Source organism: Notothenia coriiceps, unplaced genomic scaffold, assembly GCF_000735185.1.
Source record: "Notothenia coriiceps isolate Sejong01 unplaced genomic scaffold, NC01 NC01_scaffold00004049, whole genome shotgun sequence".
NCBI classification, from domain to species: domain Eukaryota; kingdom Metazoa; phylum Chordata; class Actinopteri; order Perciformes; family Nototheniidae; genus Notothenia; species Notothenia coriiceps.
Window position 1 is genome coordinate 144,996 of NW_011336750.1, and position 15,111 is coordinate 160,106.

At 40.7% G+C, this 15,111-nt stretch overlaps 1 protein-coding gene and 1 long non-coding RNA gene across 2 annotated transcripts in view; one reads left to right on the plus strand and one right to left on the minus strand.

Annotated features, from left to right (window-relative positions):
* The window catches only part of kif15 (kinesin family member 15), a 17,322-nt gene extending 5,509 nt beyond the window's left edge, over positions 1-11,813 (minus strand). The window contains exons 1-31 of the mRNA XM_010767044.1: positions 11,757-11,813; positions 10,664-10,740; positions 10,494-10,531; positions 10,277-10,374; positions 10,002-10,181; positions 9,670-9,879; positions 9,448-9,573; positions 8,925-9,047; positions 8,663-8,810; positions 8,379-8,458; positions 8,061-8,270; positions 7,634-7,811; positions 7,419-7,554; positions 6,977-7,118; positions 6,691-6,858; positions 6,479-6,607; positions 6,256-6,361; positions 6,012-6,177; positions 5,779-5,929; positions 4,965-5,050; positions 4,776-4,854; positions 4,586-4,672; positions 4,389-4,493; positions 4,111-4,233; positions 3,861-3,986; positions 3,680-3,775; positions 3,401-3,565; positions 1,469-1,572; positions 1,294-1,360; positions 1,176-1,213; positions 935-1,067 (exon numbers count right to left, since the gene is read on the minus strand). Coding sequence (XP_010765346.1) covers positions 935-1,067; positions 1,176-1,213; positions 1,294-1,360; positions 1,469-1,572; positions 3,401-3,565; positions 3,680-3,775; positions 3,861-3,986; positions 4,111-4,233; positions 4,389-4,493; positions 4,586-4,672; positions 4,776-4,854; positions 4,965-5,050; positions 5,779-5,929; positions 6,012-6,177; positions 6,256-6,361; positions 6,479-6,607; positions 6,691-6,858; positions 6,977-7,118; positions 7,419-7,554; positions 7,634-7,811; positions 8,061-8,270; positions 8,379-8,458; positions 8,663-8,810; positions 8,925-9,047; positions 9,448-9,573; positions 9,670-9,879; positions 10,002-10,181; positions 10,277-10,374; positions 10,494-10,531; positions 10,664-10,740; positions 11,757-11,813 — 3,732 coding nt within the window. The remainder of the gene's footprint in view (positions 1-934; positions 1,068-1,175; positions 1,214-1,293; positions 1,361-1,468; positions 1,573-3,400; positions 3,566-3,679; positions 3,776-3,860; positions 3,987-4,110; positions 4,234-4,388; positions 4,494-4,585; positions 4,673-4,775; positions 4,855-4,964; positions 5,051-5,778; positions 5,930-6,011; positions 6,178-6,255; positions 6,362-6,478; positions 6,608-6,690; positions 6,859-6,976; positions 7,119-7,418; positions 7,555-7,633; positions 7,812-8,060; positions 8,271-8,378; positions 8,459-8,662; positions 8,811-8,924; positions 9,048-9,447; positions 9,574-9,669; positions 9,880-10,001; positions 10,182-10,276; positions 10,375-10,493; positions 10,532-10,663; positions 10,741-11,756) is intronic.
* A 1,614-nt stretch (positions 11,814-13,427) lies between these two features.
* Positions 13,428-14,583, plus strand: LOC104941848 (uncharacterized). Its single transcript, XR_797940.1, has 3 exons — positions 13,428-13,655; positions 14,009-14,039; positions 14,392-14,583. It is a non-coding gene; the product is annotated as an uncharacterized lncRNA (long non-coding RNA).
* The last annotated feature ends 528 nt before the right edge of the window (positions 14,584-15,111 follow it).

The window sequence follows — 15,111 nt, forward strand, 5'->3', positions numbered from 1 at the left end:
AATAGTTACCCAGGTCGAGAGAACCTTACCGAGAGCAAAAACCCAGCTCTGAGGGACAGAGCTTTTACCGGGAGAGAGTATACCAGGGGAAACCCCCCTCTCTCTCTCAGCTTGCTCCCAAAAAGCCAGTGTCTTTATGCTCAACAACAGGATATAAAAACCTAAAGACACCTCCTCCATACCCAAATTTGTGGAGACTGGGCATGGCCTCTGATGTACAGGACTGGACATGACCAGACATTCTATGGCTATGGCATAAGACACACCTTCCCATGTTTGTGTAAAAAGGACATGACCCCTACTCTACAGGACTTGCAAAATATTATTCTCGGCTATGACATAACCACCTTTTTGGGGCCTCTTAGTTTCTCTCCTTAAGTCAGGAGCCCCACTCCCTGAGTACTGCTGTGAGAGGAGAGGGAAGAAACTGCCTTCTCCCTTATCAGTGACACCCATAAATCATTATACGCCTTACACTCAATTTAACAAACCACTTGTGTTTTGTTTATACTGTAAATATAGAAAAACCTAACATATGAAGCATTTTCATTGTGGGTTATACAAGAATATAATTGATTATACTTGATTATAACTAACTGTCATTTTAATTATTCAACCTGATATGGAGATCTCAACACCCTTTATTTTACCCGCTGAATATCTTTTAATAAGTTTCATTTGTAGGCCGTTATTATCAGTGTTATGTTTAGCAGCTCTTAGATAAAGGAGTATAATTCTACACTGTCCACAAACTTGGCCTGGAATGAACTTCTCTAGACTAGAGTAACAAATCACAGCCAGGAACTGATAGTTCCTCTGGGGACAGATTTCAGCTTCTGACTAGGTTGCCAGTAGTCCATTTAATCAAACTTGAAAAAACAGCATGCAGAATTTTCTTTAGTGAAAGATAAAACTCATATACTCAGACTCTGACCTGGACACATTTCTCATCTTCCTGTGTCCTCTGGCCCACATCCCTCAACTCTAGACAGCGGTTCCTCAGCTCATTGGTCAGCTCCTGGACGCAGGTTTGAGACTGGCCCAACAACGACTCCTGAGCTTGCAGTCTTATAAAAAGAAACCAGACAGAGCTTGTGAAACATCAAGCATAAATAAAGGAATGTTATAACATGAAAAAGCTGATTTATTTACTTGACTAAAGCACAGGTCCTTACCTTTTTTGAGTTTCAGACAGCTGGTGCATTATGTTGCTCTGTAAATGAATGAGAGGAACAAATTAAAATCGGAGGATTCAATACAGAGATCAAATAAAACCAGCAGATAAATACAAACCTTATCTGCTCTCTCCTCCTGTAGCTCTTTAAGCATAGTTTTTTTGAAGGCATCATTCAACTCATCGCTGAAAAATTACAAGATAACAATATTAATCTACTTATGCCATTAACAATAAATGATATGGTGCATTTCAGGGCAGTGTATGGCTGAATGACTGGAGAAATAAACTCACCTTTTGTTATTCCCATTGTGAATCAGCTGGTTCTCCTTGTTGTAGAACTGGTCAAGTAAAGCCTGGATCTGAAGCCGGACCATCTCTTTCTCAGTCAGCTGCATCTGAGGACAGAAACAATGTATTTTCATATTTGAAGGACTTCAAAGTCCATAAGGACCATAAGGCTATTAAATGTATTAATTACTTTTATTTTGTATGTAAACATTTAATGTAAGTGGAGAAAAAGACTCTATACTAGTCAAGTCTGCTGTAACCTTGCGGAATAAATACAGTGGGGCAAAAAAGTATTTAGTCAGCCACCAATTGTGCAAGTTCTCCCACTTAAAAATATGAGAGACCTGTAATTTTCATCCTAGGTACACTTCAACTATGAGAGACAGAATGGGGGGAAAGAATCCAGGAAATCACATTGTCTGATTTTTAAAGAATTAATTGGTAAATTCCTCGGTAAAATAAGTATTTGGTCACCTACAAACAAACAAGATTTCTGGCTCTCACAGACCTGTAACTTCTTCTTTAAGAGCCTCCTCTGTCCTCCACTTGTTAACTGTATTAATGGCGCCTGTTTGAACTCGTTATCAGTATAAAAGACACCTGTCCACAACCTCAAACAGTCACACTCCAAACTCCACTAGGGCCAAGACCAAAGAGCTGTCAAAGGACACCAGAAACAAAATTGTAGACCTGCACCAGGCTGGGAAGAGTGAATCTGCAATAGGTAAGCAGCTTGGTGTGAAGAAATCAACTGTGGGAGCAATTATTAGAAAATGGAAGAAATACAAGACCACTGATAATCTCCCTCGATCTGGGGCCCCACGCAAGATCTCACCCCGTGGGGTCAAAATGATCACAAGAACGGTGAGCAAAAATCCCAGAACCACACGGGGGGACCTAGTCAATGACCTGCAGAGAGCTGGGACCAAAGTAACAAAGGCTACCATCAGTAACACACTACGCCGCCAGGGACTCAAATCCTGCAGTGCCAGACGTGTCCCCCTGCTTAAGCCAGTACATGTCCAGGCCCGTCTGAAGTTTGCTAGAGAGCATTTAGATGATCCAGAAGAGGATTGGGAGAATGTCATATGGTCAGATGAAACCAAAATAGAACTTTTTGGTAAAAACTCAACTAGACGTGTTTGGAGGAGAAAGAATGCTGAGTTGCATCCAAAGAACACCATACCTACTGTGAAACATGGGGGTGGAAACATCATGCTTTGGGGCTGTTTTTCTGCAAAGGGACCAGGACGACTGATCCGTGTAAAGGAAAGAATGAATGGGGCCATGTATCGTGAGATTTTGAGTGACAACCTCCTTCCATCAGCAAGGGCATTGAAGATGAAACGTGGCTGGGTCTTTCAGCATGACAATGATCCCAAACACACCGCCCGGGCAACGAAGGAGTGGCTTCGCAAGAAGCATTTCAAGGTCCTGGAGTGGCCTAGCCAGTCTCCAGATCTCAACCCCATAGAAAATCTTTGGAGGGAGTTGAAAGTCTGTGTTGCCCAGCGACAGCCCCAAAACATCACTGCTCTAGAGGAGATCTGCATGGAGGAATGGGCCAAAGTAGCAGCAACAGTGTGTGAAAACCTTGTGAAGACTTACAGAAAACGTTTGACCTCTGTCATTGCCAACAAAGGGTATATAACAAAGTATTGAGATGAACTTTTGTTATTGACCAAATACTTATTTTACACCATAATTTGCAAATAAATTCTTTAAAAATCAGACAATGTGATTTTCTGGATTTTTTTTTCTTTCTCATTTTGTTCTCATAGTTGAGGTATACCTAGGATGAAAATTACAGGCCTCATCTTTTTAAGTGGGAGAACTTGCACAATTGGTGGCTGACTAAATACTTTTTTGCCCCACTGTACATCAGTCCAGTAATAAATGGCTATAGATGTATTAAACATTTGAACAAAGATATACCTTAAGCCTTTGGATCTCGTCATTCTTGGCCGTCCTCTCCGCGTTCAGCTCTGCTAAAAGTACCTCCATGGTCATCATGGAGGAGCGTCGATTCTCCAGCTCCCTCTCCTGGCTCTCCAGTACGTGGCTCAGGTCTCTGCTGAAACTCCTTGGAGTGCAGGGTGTCTGAGAAACAGAACAAATGTATTTCTTTTTAGTTGCATTTCTGACTGGAAGCTTGCCACATGTTTTATTTTTAAATGAAGAATTAAGGACTAAAAAGCTAAAAGCAAGTCTTACCCGAGGTAATGATTTAGGCGTGCCTGTCAGATCAACTAGAGGCTTGAAATGTCCATTTCTGATCGTCCTTTCAACTGCCTCCTGCTGTTTTTGTAACTGGTACAAAAGAACATATTTTAGATTTGTTTGACCGTAGTAGTTATGTCTTTGCTCTGTGTTGAGATTATTTAGAAAAAGTGACCTTCTGCATCATGATGTCCTTCTGGGCCGTTTGCTCCTGGAAGAGGCTGTTTCGCTCATCTAAGACCTTAGTGAGTCTCTCAACCTCCTCAGTGGCATAAACCACCTCCTCCTGCAACACCTCCACCTGAGGACAATCACATACGCTTTATATACAGTACCTATTGTTTTCCATTTGCTGAACATGTCAAAAGTATTCATCCCTTGCAGTAAATATACCAAACAAATCACACAAAAATGATCAAACGTACCTCTATTTTGTTGGATGCCACTCGTCTCTCTACATTTTCTTTCAGGTCACAGATTTCTGCCTGAATCTTAGAGTTTTGCCCCTGGAGATCCTCCCTTTCAAAGCAGGCAACATTGTACTTGGCCTGAAAGACCAATGACATTGTTATCATCAGCAAGCTCAACAAACATTAAACATATTTACAATAAGAGGTGGAAGAGCAAAAGGAATAGGTAACAAAGCAAAAACAGTGAAGTTATTCAAATCAAATAAAGGGTAGAATAGGTGGAGGGTAATTACTGTGATATCATTGATGTCTTCACACAGGTGAACAATGGTCTGGTCCTTCTGGCTCAGCTCACTGCGTAGGTCTCTGGTTTGGTTGATCAGATCCACAACAACATCCTGTCAAAATACACAGGTAGGATTCAGAAGGGTAGCTTTAAACAATGTCATTATTTCTGGAAGGAATTGGATAATAGTTCACTCAGGCTTACTTTGTCCTGTTCAGTCTTCTGTTCCAAGCCTTTTATCGTTTCGTTGGCAGAGTTGGAATTTTGCTCAAGATCGACAATTTTGGATGCCTTCAAACCAAAAATCACATAAGCAGGTTTAGAAAATACTGCTACAATAGTTACATATATTGAATTTTATTTTGAAAACATGCAGGCTGTTCTTAGGAATGACCTGCTGTTGATTCTGTACGGTCAGTTCTGAGACTTGCTTTCTCAGCAGTGTATTTTGCTCCATCGTTTCAATAAGTTCTCTGAAGGGAAACACCAAGGTTGCTTGTGTTAAAAAGAGTAATTTAAAATATTTAGAATTGTTACACACATTAAGCAACTCTAAAAAAGAGAAAGCTGTGGACAAACTCACTTTAATGTGCTCTCTTTGTTTTCTGTTAACTGGGAGATCAGGATGCTTGTGTGCTCTTGCTCCATCTGCAGAGAACTATTCAGCTTCTACAACAGAAATAAAACAAAAGGAAGTTTAGACAGAGATATCAGGAGAAAGAAACGATAAGGCGCTTTCACACCAAGTACTTTGCCGTACTTAGTTCCCAGTACTTAGTTCAGAAGAACTAAAGAAGAACTAAAGAGCAGATCGCGTTCACACCGGAATAAGTCCCTGAGGGAGGATTAGGCAAATGAGCCGCTGACGTCACTTCTTCTTCTTCTTCGGGTTTACTGGCAGGCCGCAAACAACTTCACGGCGTATACTGCCGCCCGAAGTCCCCGGCCGGAAGTCCCCGGAGTGAAGTCCCCGGAGTTGGGGACTGGCTGAAGCCTTCCGAGTAAATCGCCAGAACGCCGACACCTCCTCATCTCCACCCCTCCCATGTTTTCTTTTGTGTTGCCATAAGTTAGTCTCTCTCCGTTCGTTGGTGCGCTGGGCTAATGCTAATGCTAATAATGCTAATGCCAGCAAATACAATGGCGGCTTCACAAAACTCTTCCGAGTTTACGGGGCGTGGTTTGCAATTCGCCCAGCCAATGAGAAATGGGAACCTTTTTCTCCCAGGAAACTCCCTGCTCTCTAGCAGGGGGTGAAAAGGTGTGCAAAAAAAACTTCTAGTTCCAGATCTTTTTGGTGTGAACGCAAAATCCCAGGAACTATCAGAACTATTCCTGGGAAAAGTACTCCGGTGTGAAAGCGCCTATTGTTTCGATTTTTTGGAGAGTTTACTAACCGTGACCTGTGCCTTCAGTTGATCGATCTCCTGCTGCTTGTCCTGCAGCTGCTGTTGGGCCTGATCCGCATCAAACTTGGCCTCAGCTTGGAGCTGGTCAAATGAATCCTGCAGTGTCCGATGCTGCTCCAGAAGCTGCTCCCACTCCAGCCTGTTAACACATTGTATTTGTGGTCACTTAAACACATCAGATCAAGGAGGACATAGTGCAAAGGTAATAAAATAATGCTTACTGGATTTTGTCAAGTTGGAGCTGAGTGCTGATCAGACTGCTGGAGAGCTGAGTCGTCTCTCTCTGCTGCTCGCTGTGACCCTCTCTTAGCTCGCTCCTCACAGCAGCCAGCTCCTTGTCAGACGACTGCAGCACCAGACGTAGATCGCGGATCTCAGTCCTCAGTACTGAAACCAGAGGAAACAAAGAGTCATCACCTCCATCTGACAAACACTTCCAACACAAGAGGAGCATGAGATCCTTACCTTCTGCGGCCTGCTGTTCAGACTGAAGGCTCTGTTGCAGCTCGTTCGCAGTTTCTTGTCGGTTGAGCTGATCTGTGTTCCTGTTAGCTCGCTCAGTAGAAAGCAGCTGCATAATGCGTAAAGGGGAACAAATGGGCAACATGGGAAATATCAAACAGATTTAGTTTTTACACAGCCTTACATTTAAATGAGAAAGCTGTAAATGAACATGAGAAAATTCTACCTCATCCTTGTGGTCAGACTCTTGTGACATCACAGTGATCTGCTCCTCAAGTTTTGCAATCTGCTGCTGCAGCTTGCTGTTCTTCAGCTCTTCCTCATTAAACTGTGTCTGGAAGTGGCTAGCTTGCTCCTGGTGAGACATTAAAGAAAGTATGAGACAATGGAGAATGTGTTTTTATACACACATTTACGGGATAAACCACACTGTCGTACCTGCACTTGACACAGTTCCTCAGTCACAGCCATCTCAGCCATTTCTGCAGGAGGCGGCTCTGACCAGAGGTCGTCCGTGCCGTGGTCTGACCCATTCAGGTGCTCCGGGCTAGAGAAAGGCACGAGACGAGTCCGCAGGTTGTATGCTTTGGTGGGCGTGGTGAGAATCTGATATATTAGATATTGAAGGTAAAAAACAAAGTGATTGTCAGCAAGACAACAATGACAGATTTTAGAAGAAAACGTTGCCTCTGTGATCTAAATACAAATGTCCACGTCCCCTCACCTTTATGGTTTCAACGTGAATTCTGTTCAGCTCAGACACCTCCTTTTTCTTGTAAGCGTTCGTGGCTTCCAAAATGTTTTCCAAATGCCTGTTGGACTTGTCGAGGTACCTTTTCTCAGACTGCAGCTGAGACATCTGCTTCCTAGAACGCAAAAGCACCAATCGAAAAACATTTTACCCTCTAATCTAAAGTTACTTTAAGTCTTTTAACACATTGCATGAACACTTACAATACAGTCACCAATCAAAACCAGTTGATATTACATTCAGGGATGGATTGTCACTCCAAATATATGAATACAATATATTTTAAGTTTAAGTCAGGGGAAGTAATAGGCTTTTCTTTTTTTAATTAAAACTCTTACATACATTAGATGTTGACAAAGAAAAAAGGCTAGGAAATTAGAGTTGAACGCTGTGTGCCTACAGTAAACATCCTTACTTGGTCACTTCTTTGTACTCCTCATAGGCCTGAAGGGCGCCTGTGAGGTCAGTCTGTTTCTGGAGCAGCTTAGCCTTCAGCTTCTCAATGGCAGCAGCCGAGGCACTGTCTACAGCCACAGGGGTCGAAGAGGCTCCTGGAGTTGTGGAGCGACAGTGGTTCAGGAAATAAACACGTTAACTTGACCTGTTCTCTCCTGCTGATAATGATCTTACCCTCTGTTCGTCTTTCTGTCTCCATAGCCCTTTGGAAATGATCTTCCAGATCCGCAGTAACTTGGGCTGCAGCCTCTTCAGCGTTCACCACTGACGGAAGAGAACGGAGTTGACGGTTCTCCTCTCTGAGAGCAAAGTTCTCCGCTACATATCGAGTCATCTTTGGGTGATGTTCAACCTAAAAGCAGAGATGTGTGCATGGGAAAACACTGTGTTGTTAAATGTTGGGATTTAATGGCCATTATTTAAAAAAATAAAAGTATATACAGAGGATATAATGTAACTCTATTGGGTCTTTTAGGATAAGCATGATGTTGGATTCTCGAGAAAATAAATCATGTCAATATTTAAATGTTTTGTACATCTGAACCACATCCATACACATACAGACATCAGCAGTGGGTAAGGCAGTGTTTAAATGGTGTACCTGATCTCTCAATATATTTATCTCGTCTTTCAGCTGGTCAATCACGACCTGAGACTCCTTGTCTGAAACTAAGCCTGGTTCCGCCTTCAGTTTTTTCTCAAGGCGATAGATGTGGTCCTCTCGGAACTTGACGATCATTCGGCTGGAATGGATGAACTTGTCTTTATGAGTCCAGGCCTCCTCAAGCTGAGCCACTTTGTTGAGCAGCATCTGAGTGAAGTCAAACATTTCTGTAAGATTTCATGCACGAAAAGTATTTCCTCACAGCAGCATTTACAAAATTAAATAACCATCCAAAAAACATAATTATTTTCATACCCTCCTCTCGTCTTCGCACTTCTTCCAGAGACGAGCTGCAGCCATGAACTTTGCTTTGTATGAGCCCTCGGGTTGAATATCTATGGAAGCGTTTGATGGGAAAAGCTCATTTATACTTTCGCAACATAACAGAACACTTTTTATTTATTTATGATTTTCTATGATTTTGACCAAATAACTGTATAACATGTAAGTGACTGACATTTAAATATTTGCTAATTGTTTAAAGACAATGTTATTAGAGGGTGTTATGGTTAACATGTGTTTGGTACTCGTGTTGTTACCTATGGGGAGTCCAGGTCCTCCTGGCGCTACATCTCTCCCATAGTCCCCTCCTGGAGAAGTTACTGCCTGTGCAAGCAGCTCTTTCAGCTTCTTCACCTCAGCAAGTAACTGCCTCACATTTCCCTGTGTGTCTTCATTGATGACTGCCTGAATAAACAGAATAAAAGCACAAGGATGAGATTACAAAGTGCTATTGGAAATAACCAGAACTTCAAATCAACTTTGTTGTAATACAATATAAATTTTGTTTAATGACAATACCTTGTTCTTGATCAACTTGGCCCTCTGGGCAAACTGCAAGGTGGACAGAGTTTCTCCAAAACACTTTGAACCCGGATGAACATTGGCTATAATGTAGGTCTTTGCATTTCCTCCAAGAGAGTCCTGAGAAACAATAATAATTGTTACAGAGAATATATTTTCAATTGATATGGTGCAATAACATATTTTAGTGCAGTATTATAACGTTTTATATTCTATTAAAGTGGAAAGAAAATAAATGAATGTGGAGGAAAGTCAAATACTGGAAGAGCACAAGAGTTGAACTTTGTTTACATTTAAAACAATTCACAATGCAACCCTTATTTATGCCAAAATCTTTTACAATAGTGATTTCAGTGGAATACTCCCATCATATAAACTTGTATTTTACACAATAAATGCAATTGAGTCATGCCACTGGACATAATACTATGGAAGTTGACTCCACATTGATACACAGCGATATAACAAGTACTGTGCCAAAGCCACACCAAAGGTATATTAAGTATTTAGAGCTACTCACCCTCAGCAAGAAGGTGAGTTTAGATTCTCTGTAGCAGATGTGACGGTTCTTCCCATTGGACACATCAACCAGGGCCATGATCACCTGACCGAGGCACATGAGGGAGCGATTGATGCTGCTGGCCTCCTGAAAGAGAAGAAATGCAGGTATAGGCAGTTAGAAACAGCAACAATCATAGTGTAGCACTTCAGCTTGAGACTGGATTCATGGACAAAGCTTCACCTTTAGTCTGGATCCTTCTGTGTTTGTGTCTTTCTGCCTCTCAGACCCTGCCAGGTCTACCAGGTTCAACTGAGACATACGAATGTTCACCACTTCATTGATTGACTCTTTAGACTCCAACATCATGGTGAACACTGCGTGAGATCTGGAAGACTCTCTGTTCATGGAGGTGGAGGCCACTCGTCTATTTCGCCAGCCCGTAGACAGCACCTAAATGGTTTGAAACAGAAAGAATTGGCACCCACATTTAATTATCAATTTCTTGTTATCTCAACTCAACATGTATTATAAACCACAATAACCTTTGGAGTCACAACATGCAGAGTGTATACCTGGTAGGCTTCAGCGGCTGAGTTGACGAACTTCTCTACGGCTCCCTCAACAAACAAACCTTTCTTGATGTTCTCCCGGAGGAACAGGCTAGCTGAGGCTGTGTCCAGAAGGTCGTAAATTTGTTCATTGTAGATCTCAATAAATGAACATTTGCAAAGGAAACTCTTGGACTGGCCAGACTTTTAGGAAAAAAGAACAAACAAAGAACCGACTTTATTAGAAAAGCAAAAATTGTTTAATAACACCTTCGTGGCAATGAAAATGTAAAGCTCACCCTTTCCACCTCTCTGTTGATGAGAAAGAACAGGTACTCAAAACATCGAGGAATAACACCCCTTAATTCATCTGTGAAGTTGTCTAACTCAGATGGTCCTAGAGCAGAAGACAAGAGCAGAAGACAAAAATAGAGTCATTTTCAATTATTCTCTTGCTGGATTTAAGAGAACATGTAGATATTATATGTAGATGTATATGATATATTTAATTCTCACCAAGCATGGTGAATGTTTTTCCTGAGCCTGTTTGTCCGCTGCAGAAGCAAAAGAGAAATTGATAAGGAATTAAATGTTACACAGGAAGCCCAACACCACAAAGACCAAGACAAAGTGCCCTAAAATATTTCAGATTTGTAGTTATCATAAACAACGTTAAAACCACTTACTAGGCAAATATAGTTCCATTGTATCCATTTACGCAAGACTCAACAATATTCTTGGCCACGCTGGAGAATACAGACTCCTGTTAAAGAACGACATAAAGATTAAACACACAATCTTGATGAGTCATACATAATTAATCCTACTAAAGTTGCATTTATTAGTCAATCAACAGACAAATAATACGGAACTATTTTTAAAATCCAATTGAAGTTCATTTTTTGTGCAAAAGTTGCAGAAAATGCAGTTTTCAGCCTCTCAAATATGGAAATTTCCTGCTTTCTTTTTGATATCCTATTGAACTGAATCTATTTTGGTTTTAGCCTGACAAAACAAGACATTTTAAGATACAACCATATGCACCTTTTTCCTGGCATGTTATAGACAAACACGTCATTAACTAGAAAATGCATTTCCTGCTGAAAATGACTGTGAATGCCGTAAACTGTGTACATTTGTAGCTGAATTTAGCTGAAAATGCAGAAAAAGCTGAATATGTTATTAGTTGAATGGTCTCTGTAGCTGCTTTTAGCTACAAAAATCAAGTAAGTTTGTTGCTGAACTTAGCAGAGAAATGCAAAAAAGTGAAATGATTTGAATCAAAATTGTTACAGCTCAAATGCATTGCAATGACTTTGTTGAAAACTTGAAAGTGAAATGTTAAACTGGAAGAATAGGAAAAATAGTGAAGAAGCTTAATATTTAAAAGAAAATATTTTAAAAAGGTATAAACAACTAAATGTATAGCCTCAATGTCCTATAATAGCTGAATAATTTAATGGTTTTTGTAGCTGAAAGTAGGCTGAAGGAGTTAGATATAAAATGTAAGTAGTAGTGAATGAATGTGTATTAAGAAGAGAAAAGAAAGTAAAAACGCTTTGAAAAGCAGCAGAATATTTTAACTGCAAACCTTTGAACTAAAACCGTACGTCACCAATAATGTATAAAATATGTGGAACATGTTGAAGTCAGTATGAAGTCTCCATCAGACAGAAAATAATAGGCTGAGACAGTCTGTTAAACTCCAGTCTGTGTGTTTGTGTTTGAGGTGAAGACGTTATCAAACACCTGCATGTGAGCCCAGAGATCAAAGGTTACCATGGTAACGACATTATCAAACACCTTTGTGTGAGCCCAGAGATCAAAGGTTACCATGGTGATGTCAAGTGAAAGGAGAGCCTTTCCATTATTCGAATGAAAAATAAACCTCTTACATTTCTAACTATAGTTTAAAAACGGTAGCTGCTATCGGTAAAATGTCAACGCGTGAAGCATGTCAGGACCCTGAGGGGCGTCTCAGTCTGCTTTCTTGTGTATTATGGCATTCAAACGATAAAAACGCTGCTGAAGGTTAATCCATAGGTTAATCCAATGTGTCTGTGTCACTTTGAAATGATTACTGATAATCCATCGTCATATTTATGGCAAAAACTGAGATTTCATATTAGCTGCTATAATAGCTACGAGAGTGTATGACAGCTTCCGGTTTTGGGCATTCTGGCTACGCATCACTCTATTCACCAATGGGTAATGTTTAGATGGATTTTAGGAACTTCCCCTCAATTCTATTGGCTCTAACGGTTAAAAAGAGATGTCAATCATCAAAATCGATCGATGGGTTCCAGAGATAAGGAAAATGCACCCAAATGACCCCAGAAGTGGGGTTTTTCTTCTAAATCTCTCTAGAAAGGTCAAATTTCAATTGTTTTGCATCAATCTTGATACAGGGTACTTATATATGTTATAGTTTGGATTCCTAAAGCTTTTAATCTACCATCCCATCATTCAAGGGTGGTTTTTCCTCTCTTTCCTGGAGCGTCAGCTTCAGCGTCAGACAGGCGAAGACTGACAAAGACATTGGAGTCCTGCGGGAGTCACGAGGGAGGCAAATCCTACTTTGATTGAGCTAAGTATCTCTAGTATTTTTATTTTCTTTGGTTTTCTAGCCCCTCATGCTATAATCATGTGTATTTTCTTCATTCCTGTTCATATGTCTTCTCGCAATTATCACTGGCCCCGTGTATCTCCTAATTATATAACCGGCCTGCTCTCGTCTATCCCACATGCTCCATTGAGATCCAACAGCTAGTTGCAGGTGGCCTGTGGAACTGCCAGTCAGCTGTTCTTAAAGCTGACATCGTTTCTGGCTACGCTTCCCTGCAGTCTCTGGATTTCCTTGCTCTCACTGAGACGTGGATTACACTATCCAACACATCCACCCCAGCAGCTCTCTCCACAGCATATTCCTTCTTCCATACACCCAGACCCACTGGCAGAGGAGGTGGCACTGGTCTCCTGCTCTCTCCCAACTGGAGCTTTTCCCTCTTCAAGCTACCTAACTTCACTCCTTCCGCCTTTGAATTCCATGCCGTCACAGTAACCCATCCTATACAATTAACCATTGTTGTTCTCTACCGTCTACCAGGCGCTAGGGCTGAACGATATGGACAAAATTTCATATCTCGATATTCATGCCAGATATCTCGATATCGATACGATACGATATGACATATCGTATCGTATCGATATCGAGATATCTGGCATGAATATCGAGATATGAAATTTTGTCCATATCGTTCAGCCCTAGCGCCTGGTAGACGGTAGAGANGCCTGCCAAACGTAAACATTCAGCCACGTGACATTCAGCCAAACTCTCGCGAGAGTTTTACACAAGACGGGTCCTTTCTAGCCATAACCGTCCTCCGGCCATGGGCCGGTACTCAAGATGGCGCAGACAAATCAACTTCCGGTGAGACCGAGGACCGAGGACGAGGAGCGAGGAAATGAAAATAGTCGACCTGAGACAGGGCCTATCAACCGCTTCTGAAAACCAACGAAGAAGAAGTGGAGGCAGATCTGCCCGCCAATTTCGAAGGATGTAAACATAACAACCTCTTTTGTCGGACAGTCGGAGTGTGCTATGAAGGAAGAAGCGTTATATTTGACATCTTAACAGCGCGAATTAATCGTCGTCAACAATGAATTCCAGTGGAAAAGGTAGCGCACTAAACATATATTTATTAGAGTTGCAAACTAACCGCTATATAGTTTTTGCGAAATGTCAAATGTTGTTGGTAATCCTAGCAAGTAAAGTGACCTAATCCGAGACTGCTAGCATGGCTATGCTAACTCGCTTTAAAGCTAATATATTAAAAAATATAGCCATTTTGAACGTGCAGTAAAACCAAAGAGTTTTCAACAACATGTAACGTCACTGTAAGCTTGTTGTGTTTAACGTTAAACGTTGTCACCAAAACGTGTACACTTGTGTATAGATTGTGTTATTGTGTATACAGATCTAGGAAGTCAAAAAGTCATTAAACAAACGTTAACAATCGTATCCTTTACAGGATCTGGCGATTCATCCCAACTTGTTGCCAGGTAATGTACCTTTAGGACGTTTTGCTTGGTTCATTCAAAGCATTAAACAAATATCTGTTTTATAAAGATATAGTGGAGTAAAGAATTCTGCAGCAGAACAATATGTCAACCTCCCTGTGTGTGTTGCTTAAGAAATATTTTAAATGCCAAATATATATACTTCATAATAGAAGTAGTAACTGCAGTCATATGTTTTTTGTCAGTGCTTTAATATATGTGATATTTTGGATAATTATTACTACTGCATTAGTGTTTGTGTTGCATTTCACTGCCCTAGATGTTATCATTTTTGTAATTTAAACTACTTTATTCCATGCTGTTGAGACGTTTAATCTTATTTCTGGTCCTACAGCAGTGACGGGGATTCCATCAAAGTGTTTGTGCGAGTACGACCTTTGACCTATAAGACTGGGCTGACCACAGATGGAGACCAGAAGCTTTGTCTCACAGTTACTTCAGCCAACACCATCCGCCTGCTATCAAAACCAGAACCACGAACATTCACTTATGATCATGTTGCTGACATGGAAATATCTCAGGTTGGGAGCACACAGTTTTTATATCGTTTGTCAGCCTGGAACGTAGGGCTGCAATTATACAATTATTGTTATTATCAATCAATGTGCCAATTATATTCTATGCTAATTAGTGTGAATGCTATGTACAGCATTCCACTATAGTTCTTCTGTTTCTTTAATCTTATTCTTCCTTTTCTTATTATTTCACCAAATAGTTTGGCTCTCAATAACTTTAGCATACTTTCAGCTACAGAAACCATTAAAATATTAAAATATTCAGCCTGTTCAGCACATGATGGGAAGCGTTCAACTTTTTCTAAATATGTTATACTTTTTGAAATATTCAGCTTTTTAAAATCTTTTTTTAACATGGAACTCAATGGGAGGAACCTTCAAATTCTCTTTTACCTACACCGTGCGCCAAATGCTACTCCTTCCACATACTTTCAGCTAGAGACTTCATTCCAACTTTAAAATGATCCCAAGACATTCAGCTATTAAAATCATATTCAGACTTTGTATATCTTTTACACTTTTTGAGATATTTAACTTAG